The sequence below is a fragment of the Chiloscyllium plagiosum genome, chromosome 14 (assembly GCF_004010195.1).
Source record: "Chiloscyllium plagiosum isolate BGI_BamShark_2017 chromosome 14, ASM401019v2, whole genome shotgun sequence".
Lineage (NCBI taxonomy): Eukaryota > Metazoa > Chordata > Chondrichthyes > Orectolobiformes > Hemiscylliidae > Chiloscyllium > Chiloscyllium plagiosum.
Window position 1 is genome coordinate 54,128,071 of NC_057723.1, and position 14,483 is coordinate 54,142,553.

At 38.4% G+C, this 14,483-nt stretch overlaps 1 protein-coding gene across 2 annotated transcripts in view; it reads right to left on the minus strand.

Moving 5' to 3' along the window:
• Positions 1-10,583: 10,583 nt before the first annotated feature.
• LOC122556735 (uncharacterized protein KIAA0232-like) overlaps positions 10,584-14,483 on the minus strand; it is a 47,854-nt gene continuing 43,954 nt past the window's right edge. For both annotated transcript variants that reach the window (XM_043703830.1, XM_043703828.1), the window contains exon 7: positions 10,584-13,374. In XM_043703830.1, coding sequence (XP_043559765.1) covers positions 13,285-13,374 — 90 coding nt within the window. In that variant the 3' untranslated portion in view covers positions 10,584-13,284. The remainder of the gene's footprint in view (positions 13,375-14,483) is intronic.

Genomic DNA, 14,483 nt, shown 5'->3' on the forward strand with positions numbered 1-14,483 from the left:
GTGCAAAAAGAGAGATCAACATTAAATTTAAAATTTGAGAGATCCGTTCAGAAATTTAAGAACAGCAGGAAGAAGCTGTTCTTGAATCTATTCATTCTGTATGCAAACTACTATACCGTAAATCTATGCCCTCAGGTTATTGACTCTTCTGCTAAGGGGAAAAGTTTCTTCCTATCCACTTTGTCTATGCCCCTCATAATTCTGTATACCTATTCAGATCCCCATTCAGCCTTCTTAGCTCTAAGGAAAACAACCCCAGCCTATCTAGTCTCTCCTCATAGCTGGATTATTCCAGCTCAAGTAACGTCCAAGTGAATTGCCTTTGCATTCTCTTTAGAACAATATTGTGATGATCAGAACTGCACACAGTACTGCGAATGTTGCCTAACATCTTATATAGCTCTGACATAACCTCCCTGCACTGGTATTCAATGTCTCAACCAATTTTAGGCAAGATTTGGAGATGCCGGTGTTGGACTGGAGTGTAAAAAGTTAAAAATCACACAACACAGGTTTAATTGGAAGCACACTAGCTTTCGGAGCAACATTCCTTCATCAGGTGATTGTGGAGGGCTCGATCATAACACAGAATTTATAGCAAAAATTTACAGTGTGATGTAACTGAAATTATACATTGAAAAATTGATTGTCTGTTAAGCCTTTCATCTGTTAGAATACAGTGATAGTTTCACTTCTTTCATGTGTAAATCACAAAACCTTTTTTTAAAAAATGTTGCATTCTCGGGTTAGCTGTTAACAATGGTGATAGCTAGACAATATGTTGAAGGTGTTGGCCCCCTGTGTTCTCTGTCTATGCCATGATGTTTAGAATGATTCTAATCTAAAAAGTGAAATAACAGAGTTTTACATAAATTCATGCAATTTTTGAGCTCAGAGTTCTACACGAATGTCTGTAGTTTTTGAGCAAAGTACAATGTAACTCTGCAAGTACAAATTCACCCCACAAAATATATGTGTGCATGTGGGTCTTTGTCTGTCTGTAAGTGTGTGTCTGTCTGGGATGGGGGTTGTGAGTGTGAGAAAGTGCATGTGTAGTGAGTGCAGAGTGTCTTAAATCTGTGAGGGGGTGCATGGTGGATGTGGGAGTGTGTGTGATTATAAGGGTGTGTGTGGGTGTGTGTGTGTGTGCGTCTGTGTTTACCTGTGTCCGTGTGTATGTGAGAGTGTGTGTGTGCAGGAATATCTGTGTGTGTGTATGTAGTGCAATGGTGATCACCTGTAATGTGACATGAACCCAAGGTCCCGGTTGAGGCCCTCCCTATGGGTACCGAACTTAGCTATCAGCCTCTGCTCGGCCACTTTTCTCTGCTGCCTGTCCCGAAGTCCACCTTGGAGGATGGTCACCCAAAGGTCCGAGGATGAATGTCCTGGACCACCAAAATGTTCCCCAACTGGGAGGGAACCCTCCTGTCAGTTGATTGTTGTGCGGTGCCCATTCATCCGTTGTTGAAGCCTTTGCTCGGTTTCCCCAATGTACCATGCCTCTGGGTATCCTTGCCTGCAACGTATAAGATAGACAACGTTGGCTGAGTCACATGAGTACCTGCCATATACAAGGTGGGAGGTGTTCCCACGCGTAATAGTGGTATCTATGTCAACAATCTGACACGTCTTGCAGCGTCCACCGTTACAGGGTTTTATGAAGTTGTCCTGAGAGCCATGCAGTTTGCTACAAACAATGATCTGTTTGAGGTTTGGTGGTTGTTTAAAGGCAAGTAGTGGAGGTGTGGGGAAGGTCTTGGTGAGGTGCTCATCCTCATTGATAATGTGTTGCAGGTCACGAAGAACATTGCGTAATTTTTCAGCTCCTGGGAAGTACTGAACAACGAAGGGTACCCTGTCAGTTGCAGCACGTGTCTGTCTCCTGAGGAGGTCATTACGATTCCTTGCTGTGGCACGTCAGAACTGGTGGTCGATGAGTTGAGCATCGTACCCCGTTCTTGTGAGGGCATCCTTGAATACTTCCAGGTGTCTGTCACGTTCCTCCTCATCTGAGCAGATCCGGTGTATGCGTAGGGCTTGTCCATAGGGAATGGCTGTTTTAATATGTTTTGGGTGGAAGCTGGAGAAGTGTAGCATTGTGAGGTTGTCTGTGGGTTTGCGGTAGAGTGCGGTGCTGAGGTGTCCATCCTTGATGGAGATGCATGTGTCCAAGAATGAGACAGATAGTTGAGAGTAGTCCATGGTGAGTTTGATGGTGGGATGAAACTTGTTGATGTCACTGTGTAGTTTTATCAGTGACTCCTCGCCATGGGTCCAGAGGAAGAAAATGTCGTCAATGTATCTTGTGTACAATGTTGGTTGGAGATCCTGCATAGAGAAGAAATCTTGTTAGAACCTGTGCATAAAAATGTTGGCATATTGGGGTGCAAATTTGGTCCCCATGGCTGTTCCGTGTGTCTGGGGATGAAGAACTGATTGTCAAAGGTGAAGACGTTATGATCGAGGATAAAGTGGATAAGTTGTAGGATGGTGTTTGGAGACTGGCAGTTGTTGGTGTTGAGTACTGAGGCTATTGCCGCGATGCTATCATTGTGGGGGATGCTGGTGTAGAGTGCGGAAACGTCCATTGTGACAAGGAATGTTCTTGGTTTGAATGGTCCGTTGAGTTTCTGTAAGAAATCCGTAGTGTCGTGACAGAAGCTGGAGATGCCCTGTACAATAGGTTTCAAGATGCCTTCCACATAGCCGGAGAGATTCTCACATAGGGTCCCATTGTCCGACACGATGGGACGTCCCAGTGTGTTGGCTTTGTGTACCTTTGGAAGGCAGTAGAAATTGCCTACACGAGAAGTACGTGGGATGAGGGCGCATAGGGAACTCTGAAGGACTGGATCCAAAGTTCTGATCAGTGTGTTTAATTCTCGGGTGTGTTCTTTGGTCGGATCAGCTGGTAGTTGCCTGTAGTGTTCCTGGTTGTTCAGTTGTCGGTACACTTCCTTGCAGTAATCTGTTCTATTCTGAATGACAATGGCTCCTCCTTTATCTGCTGGTTTGATGACAATGTTGTGATTGGTTTTGAGAGCCTGGATGGCATTGCGTTGTGAACGGGTGATGTTTTGCTCTACCTTGTGGGTACGGCTGATGAATCTGGCATATATATTTTTCCTGACAGTTTAAGCATACATGTCAAGCCCAGGGCAGCGCCCTCCAGTGGGGTCCATGTTGACACCTTCTTTGGTCACTCCTCTACAGATCCCTGTGATGACTGTTCCAGTTCATCAGTGGGCTCAGTGAGATCACTGCCGGCACCTTGAAAGAATTCCCGGAGTCTCATTCATCTGATGAACTCCTCTGTGTCTGCTGCCAGAACCAACGGGTCCATTTTGGTGGTGGGGCAGAAGTTGAGATGCCTACTCAGGACTTCAATCTCTTCCGGTCGAAGGGTGTGGTCCAATAAGTTGACAATAGACTTCCCCGCAGTGATAATGTTGTCTACTGTGGTTCCAGGGCAATCACAACATTGTCATCACATTCTACCGCAAACCCACAGACAACCTCACAATGCTACACTTCTCCAGCTTCCACCCAAAACATATTAAAACAGCCATTCCCTATGGACAAGACGAGTCAGATTGTGGACATAGATACCACTATTACGTGTGGGAACACTTCCCACCTTGTACATTGCAGGTACTCATGTGACTCAGCCAACGTTGTCTATCTTATATGTTGCAGGCAAGGATGCCCGGAGGCATGGTACATTGGGGAAACCGAGCAAAGGCTACGACAACAGATGAATGGGCACAGCACAACAATCAACAGACAGGAAGGTCCCCTCCCAGTTGGGGAACACTTCGGTGGTCCAGAACATTCAGCCTCGGACCTTCGGGTGACCATCCGCCAAGGTGGACTTCGGGACAGGCAGCAGAGAAAAGTGGCCGAGCAGAGGCTGATAGCTAAGTTCGGTACTCATAGGGAGGGCCTCAACCGGGACCTTGGGTTCATGTCACATTACAGGTGATCACCATTGCACTACACACACACACAGATATTCCTACAACACACACACTCACATACACATGGATACAGGTACACACAGACACCCACACACACCCTTATAGACACACACACTCCCACACTCACACTTGCACCCTGTCACAGACTTAAGACACTCTGCACTCACTACACACACACTTTCTCACACTTACAACCCCCACTCCAGACAGACACACACTGACAGACAGACAAAGACACATGCACACATATATTTTGTGGGGTGAATTTGTACTTGCAGAGTTACATTGTACTTTGCTCAAAAACTGCAGACATTCATGTAGAATTCTGAGCTCAAAAACTGCATGAATTTATGTAAAACTCTGTTATTTCACTTTTTAGATTGGAATCAATCTAAACATCATGGCATAGACAGAGAACACAGGGGGCCAACACCTTCAACATATTGTCTAGCTATCACCATTGTTAACAGGATGCAACTTTTAAAAAAAAAGGTTTTGTGATTTACACATGAAAGAAGTGAAACTATCACTGTATTCTAACAGATGAAAGGCTTAACAATCAATTCTTCAATGTATAATTTTAGTTACATCACACTGTAAATTTTTGCTATAAATTCTGTGTTACGATCGAGCCCTCCACAATCACCTGATGAAGGAGCGTCGCTCCGAAAGGTAGTGTGCTTCCAATTAAACCTATTGGACTATAACCTGGTGTTGTGTGATAATTTTAACTTTAGGCAAATACACCATCTGCTTTCTTAGCCACTTTATCCACCTGTGCTGTTGCCTGCAAGGATCTCTGGACATACACATTAAAGTCTTTCGATCCTCTTTCATTGCACTTGCAGAGTACCTACCATTTACCATCCACTCCATTGCATTGTTAATCATCCTCAAATGGATCACTTCACACTTGTCTGGATTAAAGTCAATTTGCCATTGTTCTGAATGGCTGCAAGTCTCATGTTTTGTTTCCATGGGTCATAATACTGTGCATTTTGAAATGGCAATTCAAATCTCCTCAGGCATGTAAAGACAACTACATTTCTGGATTGTAGACTAGAAAGTGAGAAAAGGTATTGCTTTAAACTAAGGAAACCGTGGAAGGAATCATTGCAGTTTTAATAACAATTTACTGGAATTTCTGTCTACAATATTGCTTCCTTCAAGCATTGGGAAGACAATTCTAGAGGCTTCACCTCAATATGCATGAGTTCATGGCAATTATTTTCCAGAGAGAGTTTCTCGGTTAGTTTTCAAATTTGATCAGTTGTTGTAGGCTCAGGAGGGTTCAGCGTTTTAAAAACGACTTTAGCCCGTGCAGAAATGCAATTGTGGTCATAGCATAGTAACTATCTTTATTTGTTCTTATCACTTGATTGTTTCTGAGCATATGGTTACAGCCCTAATTGTACAAAGAGCAGAAACATCTGCTGGAACGTGTTTTTCTTAAACGCGACTGAAGAACTTAGACTGTTATTTGTAGAACATGAACTTTCCTTCGCTGTAGTGGCTATAATAGGATTCTAGCCCCAATAGTTTAAATAGCACGGCTATTGCGCAATTTCCTTATGAGTCGAGATCGCACGAGAACGGAACTATCGCTTTATATCAGAGCCGACCGTATTGCAAAGAGAAAGCAAATCAATCTCTCTGTGCAGAGAAGTAACATAAACTGTGTTTCCCTCGTAAATTCCCTGTGGAAAGATCAAATTGTCAACCAGTGAATGAAAGACAGCAACAATATGCAAACAACCTTGGCTCATTACCAAAGAAAGGGAAGAAACTGAAAGCAAAACAACTTACTTACAGATGTGATCCAAATTAGTATCAAAACTGCTTCTCTGATCCAAACCCTGTCCTTTCCACACTTGTAATACTTCTGATTTATCTTGTCTCGGTGCATGTTTGCATGTCTATAGGAACTTTTAAAGAGGGTGAAGTTTAAGGTTCACAATAAGAAGTTAGAGATTTGTTCTTTTTTTGCTATTGATTTAAAAATCGCTTGATTACGATAGTTATTTTATTGTTAATGGGGGAAAATAACCTGCTATGCACATTCTTTTAACCCGAATTAAGATAGGTAAAATTGGGTAATTCAGTGGTTTAGTCAAGTTTTCACATTTGAAATGATTCTGGGAGCACTGGGTTATTATTAACAGCGTACTACCCCCAGTGAGGTATGATAAAATAAACTAAAGCACGCTTTTGGAAACAAAATAATAAATTACAATCACCGTTCAAGTGTATATATAGATTTGCTTTGCAGAATATTTAGATTATAAATCTTTTCGAAGCTGTTATTGGCTCTTGGCAGTGAGTACATTTGTCTTGATTCCTGATTTATTAAAATCTCAAAACTACTTTGTGCATTTTTTAATGTATCCAGAATCACTCATACACAGAACTGAACATCTTTCTTTCATCACCAAACCAGCAGTGGCATCTTTTTTCACCTGTTAATCACCATGTTTTCAACTTGACAATAAGATTATTTTATCATTGATTCATTTTCTACTTTTATTTTATAGTTGCCGATGAATATTGCATTCATATGACAAATAACTTTGGGATATCTGTCATATATCTGACCTAGATTAGATAATTTATTTTATTGCAGCCAACATGTCTCTTAAACATTAACTGCTAAACATCCATGTTTTCAATTGAATAATTTATGTGCAGAGCCCCTTTAAGGACAATGTGCATTTGTTTTGTTAATATTGCATTTAATTGGTATCATGTGACAAACATGGTGACCTGATTGCTGCAAGCTTGATGAACATTGAAATTCTTTTGGTCAACACTGCTTCAAAAAGCTGGACTGTGCTGTGTGCGTCTTCTCTTAGTTATTGAATTCCGGAGCCCCAGAAGGCTATTATTAAATCTAAATGTTTCCCAAAATCTAAGGTACGGAACCTCACTCAAGTCACGTTCACACCTCTCCCAAAAGGGTTACCTAGACGCCCATAATCTGTCACTGTTGAGTTGGAAGTAGTTGTTTTTGCAGCAGCTTGGTGTCAGACTTCACACAATTATCAATTTGAGCCCCTGCCCAACTCTGCCACAACCCAAGTGAGATACTAAATTCTTTCTGATATTTCAGCAAATTGATGTGAGTAAATCCTGCAAGTCATTGCTATGTACGTGTAGGTGATAGTGGTGCTGGCTAATAGATGTTCTTTAGCAGTTAATGTTTGAGACATGTTGGCTGCAATAAAATAAATTATCTAATCTAGGTCAGATATATGACAGATATCCCAAAGTTATTTGTCATATGAATGCAATATTCATCGGCAACTATAAAATAAAAGTAGAAAATGAATCAATGATAAAATAATCTTATTGTCAAGTTGAATAAAAAGTTGTTTCAAGTTATTGTCTTCAATAAGTGTTTCTTCCCAACCAAGAAGGTACAGATAAATTGTTCTCTAACATCTGTGAAATTCAATTAGTAGTTTCAGATTCTCTTTTAACATGGAAGATTCTACCAATGCTTTGCCCTCTTTGTTAGGGCATAATATTTTTTTAAAATTCTTACCAATTTTAACTTGAAACCAAAATTGGACATTTACATATTATTCAGGACATCTAATTTTTTCTATTTCTACATAACATTGATTATCGGAGTTGGGATGTCATGTTGCGGCTGTACAGGACATTGATGAGGCCAGTTTTAAGAATACTGCGTACAATTCCGGTTGCCCTTCTACAGAAAAGAATGTTGTTAAACTTGAGAAGGTGCAGAAAAGATTTACAAAGATGTTGCAGAGACTGGAGGGATCCAGTTGTAGGGAGAGACTCAATAGGCTGGGGCGTTTTCTCCTGGAGTATCAAAGGCTGCGCGGTGAGCTTACAGTGGCTTTTAAAATCATGAGTGGCACGGATAGGGTGAATTGCTAAGGTCTTTTTCCTCGAGTGGTAAAGTCCAAAATGAGAGGGCTTAGGTTTAAGGTGAGGTCAGATGGCCAAGTGTGTACAGAATGAGCTGCCAGAGGAAGTGGTGGAGGCGGGCATAATTACATCATTTAAAAGGCATCTGGTTACCTTTTAAACTTTGCTGACAAATGCGTCTAGGTCAGATTGGAATGTCTGGTCGACATGGACAAGTCAGAGCAAAAGGTCTATTTCCATGCTGTATGACTCTATAATGGCAATGATTGTCCACAATCCCCATCATCTGGGCAAAAGAGGAATTGCAAACTATTAATGATCTTTTGAAGAACTCATTCAGTTACGTTACTCACTATAACACAAACATTTATATCAAGATTTCTTCTCTTTGAATTCAAACACATCTTAAAATAATACATAAATATTGATACTTTCAATCTTCAAAGCTGTGAAATAAAACCTACTGGAAGTAATTAACTCTCAAACCCTGTTGAAAATGCTTGACTTTGAGTAGACTCAGGAATAAGCTTTGTTACAGAAATGCACTTGTCAATGCAGGACAGAATTAGACAAGAACCAACAATGAATCTTATTAAAAACTAACTAAATCAGAAACAAAAACTGAAGTTTCTGGAAAAGCTCAGAAGGTCTGGCAGCATCTGCAGAGAAATCAGAGTTAACAGTTCAGGTCCAGTTCTAAGGGTCACTGAACCCAAAATGTTAATAGTGAATCTTATTCTTTTGCTGAAACAATGAAAAATATGAATGATGCCAGTCAGGCTTATTTAATTGACATTCTGATTTTTGTGGTCAGGCCTATGTAATATTTAATCGATATCCTAAATTTTGTTGACTAATTACTTTACAACGAGGGAGAATCCATAGTAACATAATTGGTCAACCATATCTTACTGGTTGTACTGCTGCCTCCAGGTGCAGCATGCTTTGGATTCTCCGTTATTTAATCTCCTGAATAATTGGAGACAAACCTTCCCGAGATTTCAACTGATTTTTTTTCATTAACATAACAAAATTAAGCCATAAAACTCAGGATATAATTTAAAGATTCTGAATAAATCTGCTTCATTGCATACTTCTTGTTGTTTCAGAAAAAAAAGCAAGATTTGTAGTTGATTCTCAATTAATTCCATCCTTCATTGACAAATTCACTTTTATTTGCTTCTTTAGGACTCAACTGTGAGATCACCACAAAAACCTCTCTTGAATAATGTTGCTGTTCAGTTACATCAGGCTGTAAAATCAAACCTGCAACAAAATGAAAAGGATCAATGTTTGAATATTATTTTAAAATGTATTCAACTTAAGAAATCCCGATACAAATACTTACATTATACGTAGTAAAATAAACAGGAGTACTAAGGTCAGTGACAGTGTAGTGAAGCTAGCTGCTTGAAAGTGCTGGGATTTTGCCGATGGTTATGTGCTGAGGTCAGCTCTAAGGATCCAAAAGAATGCAGTTTCGGGAAGAGGTTAAATGACAAAGATATCCACAATTATGGATGGAGTCTATGATGAAACAGCTTTTGAGGGAGCTCCAAATTTCTCACAATAACGAAGTGGAATCCATTGTAAAGGAGACAAAGTTTTAGTGAGATTTCATAACCCACAAAGTCACTGATATCTGAGGTGTTACTTAAAATTCTGAGAGATAGTGCCTTGACCATATATGCTTTTCAACGTGTTGTTTGACCATAGTTTGTTTCTTAATCCATATTGAACTAAATTCTGAACGTTAGAATAGATTATGCATATAGACTGTTCTACTTTTCAAATTCTGCAAAATTATTTGATTAAAAACCATGAAATCCTACGGCTTTGTTCTCTTAGTTAAGTATCTGCTATCTCAAACTTCATCTACTGATCCCGAACCAGATCGTAACACTAGTTATAGGTTTTGCTGGGTGACGCGGGCCCAGACTAAAGCATAATGGGTTGAAAGCTGATTCCTTCCTATCTTAATGTGGAATTGAAACCGGTAGCATCCAGGATAAACAAATCCCTCAATTCATTGACCCAAAACTCGTTGGACATTTCACTCATGATTGTAAAACTTACAAGTAAATTGAGACATTTGAGTCTGTTCCACTTTTTAAATAAAGTCAAGGCTGATGTTCAACTCTGGTTAGATTTTGCTGCACTATTACCATTTTCAAAAGTCTGAGCTCTGACTTCAACTTGCTTAACAACTTGAGGTGTGGAATTTAGAGGCTTACAACCCTCTGTATGAAGAAGTTTCTCATCTCATCTTTAAATGGTATTCCTTTATTCGGAGACTGTAGCATGTAACAGTACAAAGTTGTGAATTTGGGGTGACTGGAATTCTATTGTAAGATCTCAGGTGGAAATTTAGTTTAACATTTTAAAACATTTCAGAACAAAATTTACATGTTTGTTAATTTGTATGGTGAGTTACTCAGGTAGTCATAGGCAACTTTCTCCAATATTCGATTATATTTGAATTTTTTCAACCACAAAATTAGGATCAAACTCTGATGGTTTCAAACTGGCAACAATATTAGCATTGAGAGATGATAAATATCAACATGAACTTCTAATTGTGCATTGTTTATGTTGGTTACATGCTTTATATCTATAAATTATAAATTAAAGTAGTCAGCAACACAGATTCTATAAACATGCAGCCCAATTTCGCTAATAAAATACAATAAATAATAAAAACAAGTTCTATTGCACATTATCTAACACTGATTTTATTTGGTTATGCAAAAGGTTTGACAATGAAACAGTTTCCAGTAGAAATGCATTTAAAATCAAGATTCCACAGAATACAATAAGCACATCCCTTATAAAGATATAAAACCAAACAGGTGTTGGGTATGCATAATAACTGTGCTGTTTTAATGCATTATGCATGTTTTGATTATACTCTGTGGCACCTAAGTTACAAAACTAAATTCAGAAAATAACTTTTTTTGGCAAACAAATTTCTTTTGTTGGAGCATTCAAAAGCAGCTACAAATTAAGGACTTTTCTGTGCACTCTTTTAAAAGTAACGTTTATTTTATAAAGACTATTACAATGGGCTTTTCTTGTCATAAGAAAATGCCTCAAATCAGCTCTGGGTGGATTAAAAAATTCTGCAACTATACTGTTTTTGGGCTATATTTACCTGAATATCTACACAACCTCTTTCTCTACAGTCCGCTCAATAGTGTATGTATGCAGACTTAGTGATTTTCCTGATGAATGAAATCTTAACAGACTTTGTTTTTTAATATTCAGTGAGGAAACCTCCATCCAGGTGTCTTCTTGCCAATTTAATCAAACAATTGGACAGTGATGAAATCCACTTTAAATAGAAATGCTAATCTCTCAATTTTCACGTGTCATTTCATTGACTCAATTTTTTTAAAATCATGTTTTATTATTGAAAACAGCTGAAAATTCTATGTTACCTCTTCTTTTTAGCACAGCACAATACATTAAATAAATAACAGTTGGAAACACTTTTGTAAAATGTTAAATAAAAATTTGTCCAAACCATATAAAACAGGAAGGAGCTAGGCTCAATCCTGGAGTCCTGCTGACCTTGGTGAGTTAGCAGTAAAGGTGCTGCAAATGGATTCAGCACCTCAGTTCCAGAAATGGGGAATAAAAGACACATTGTTACCTCATGACTATAGCAGGAAAGCGCATATTAAGTTAAGAAAGCACTGGATTAAGTTCCAATGTTCTTCATGGTCAAAAGACCAGGTGACACTCATTATCAATACCGGTACACGATAGCTGCTATGTCAGAAATGTTGGAATTCATGGAACTGTAACCAAATGTGAGTTATCATTACTAGGAGAAAGAAAGAAAATGGATTATCCCTTATGTTTTTACACACTAACAATAAAGTACATGTGGTACTTATTTGAAGATTAAATATAAAGTATAAGAATAATGTAATAAAAAGGCACTAAGAAATTGTTACTGAATATGCTTCAAGTAGAATGATGAAAAAGTGGGAAAAAAACTTTTATAAAACTTTGAACCACATAGGTTTAAACATCTTGAAAGTGGTCCTCAGTATGAAGCTCATCTTCCCTGATGAAAGATAAATAAGCACCACTGCAAGAATGTTAAATAAAAATAAGTATGGACACTTCCATCTTGACACACAAACACACCTCATCAAATTTACATATTACAATGTCCCAAAATTTTGAATTAAATAGAAAGAACCTATATCTGTGGGGCATGATTACTTGTGCCAAATACTTTTAAGCAGTTTGCTAAGAATATGCTACAAACTTCATTGGCCATTCATCGTGGGATTACATTGCAAAATTAGCCATAATAAAATCAGATTCAGTGGTACCTAGTAATATTGCAACATTACAAATGTAAGTTGCTTTGAAACTTCGGAGTTCAATCTACAGTTAGGTTCATGGTTTAAGATTAAAAAGGCTTTAGAGTAGGAACGATAAAACTAAACACATGTTACACTACATCATCAAGTACTTTTCGCACAGAATGTTTGTCAGCTACAGAAATACAAATATAAAAATATTATTCAAATGTAACCTAAATGCAAATAACAAAATGTTGCAACTCCCTTAAAAATACAAAGTAAATACTTATGTTTTACATTTTAGAGCCAGCAAATGACTAAAATTTGATTAATTCACACACTTTATTTAGTACATTCAGAAATATATAAAAGGTTAACATACTTGTGACAATGTAACATGGAAGCTTTGCAGGGAGTGTGACAGAATCATAAATCATAATCACAACAAACAGTAATTACAAATGTCTTTTATGTAACTGAGAACACTTGCAATGCACTTAAAAAGGTGCAGTATTCTGTGAGCTTATTTTAAAATACATTTGAAGCATTGTGTGGTGCAACTGTGAAGTAATAATCAACCAGCATTTATTTTCATTGGGATCAACAATCCAATTCTTGGACTGTAGAATTATCACAAACACCCATAGCATGAAGCCAATGAACCTATTTCTCAGGTACAGCTGATAGTGCCAAGTCATTTAAAACTTTTAAGATCTAAGTAGGCACACAGTATCAAAATCTCATCTCAAGTTTTGTACTAAGTTGAAACATTTTGTAAGTTATAGCACATGTTCTACTTTAAAGGGGGAGAAGTGTTTTTGAATAGATAATTTAATCTGGATCCACCAACTCCAGTAAAAATGCCTCAGTATGCCAAAAAGTGAACTCAGTTTTTCATTCACTGATACATAATCACACTGTTGAGAACTGAATCATTTGAGCTCTTTCTATGAAACCAAAGTAACTCCGTATAATACAAGCAGTCTTCTTGAATGAAAAAGGCATTGGTTTTATTGGAAGCTGTTTTTGTGGTGGGGAAAGAGCATACCTATTTGTAACTTTATACAACCAAGCTTTCCTCTAGTATAACCCTATGTTTCACAATCCTTCAGACTTCTACACAGTTTTTGATCAGTTCTTGGGTCTTCTGGCTCAAGATCTGTTTCATTAGGTTTTGTAAGCTAGAAGAAAATACAAATTTGTTATCATCACATTGAAAGCTTTTCATTACTTCAAATATAGTATGAGAAGTACCAGTCTTAGATGCAAAACTCTTGACTCTTCATGTGGACTCACTGGTTACAAAGGCCCAACAACCTCTCTTCTTCCTCAGGCAGCTGAAGAAATTTGGTATGACAGCAAATACCCTTGCCAACTTATATAGGTGCGCCACTGAGAGCATTCTGTCCAGATGTATCACTACTTATGGCAACTGTACCATTCAAGATCGGAGACAGTTACAGAGAGTCGTGAACTTGGCCCGGACAATCACAAAGGCCAATCTCCCATCAATAGAATCCATCCACCAGGCCTGCTGTCAAGGAAAGGCCGCCTGCATTCTCAAAAATCCGTCCCACCCTGGCAATTTTTTCTACAATGTTAACATCGGGGAGAAGGTACAGAAGCCTGAACACACGCACCAGCTGGTTTCGAAACAGCTTCTACTCTACTGTTGTTAGAATACTGAATGGACTCACAAATTCTTAACATTTGCCTGTACCTGTGTTTTTGGTTTTGCCACTGTTTACCTATTATTTACCTAACTATGCTAATTTACTCTGTGATCTGCCTGTTTTACTCGCAAGACAAAGCTTTTCACTGTGCCACGGTACATGTGACAATAAATTCAATTCAACTGAATTCTTATGGCACAGTAGAAGACTATGCCGCCCACTTTTTTCTGGGCTAAGTCCTCCAAGCCCTGGCCAACTTCATTAAACAATAGGATAATTTAATGACAGAAGACTCAACAGCTATGTCCATTCCTATTCTCGTTCAACATCTGTCCTGCACACAATTTTAGCAAAGGTCACTGGACTATTCTCGGTTTAAAGATCAGTTCTCCAGATCTCAGGGATACAGCTACAGTTGCATCATCTAGTTTTCTCCCCAAAATGAGATCCTTAACATTTTAACTTTGCTTCTCACTTGGTGGTCACAGAGCAGATAATGAAAAGACAAAGTCTGTCAACATTAAATGCAAATTTCAGAGCAATAAATTGATCATTTAAATGAGTTTTAATAAAAACGTCCATATGATGCGTTAAGGAGCAGATCAAACAAAACCAGT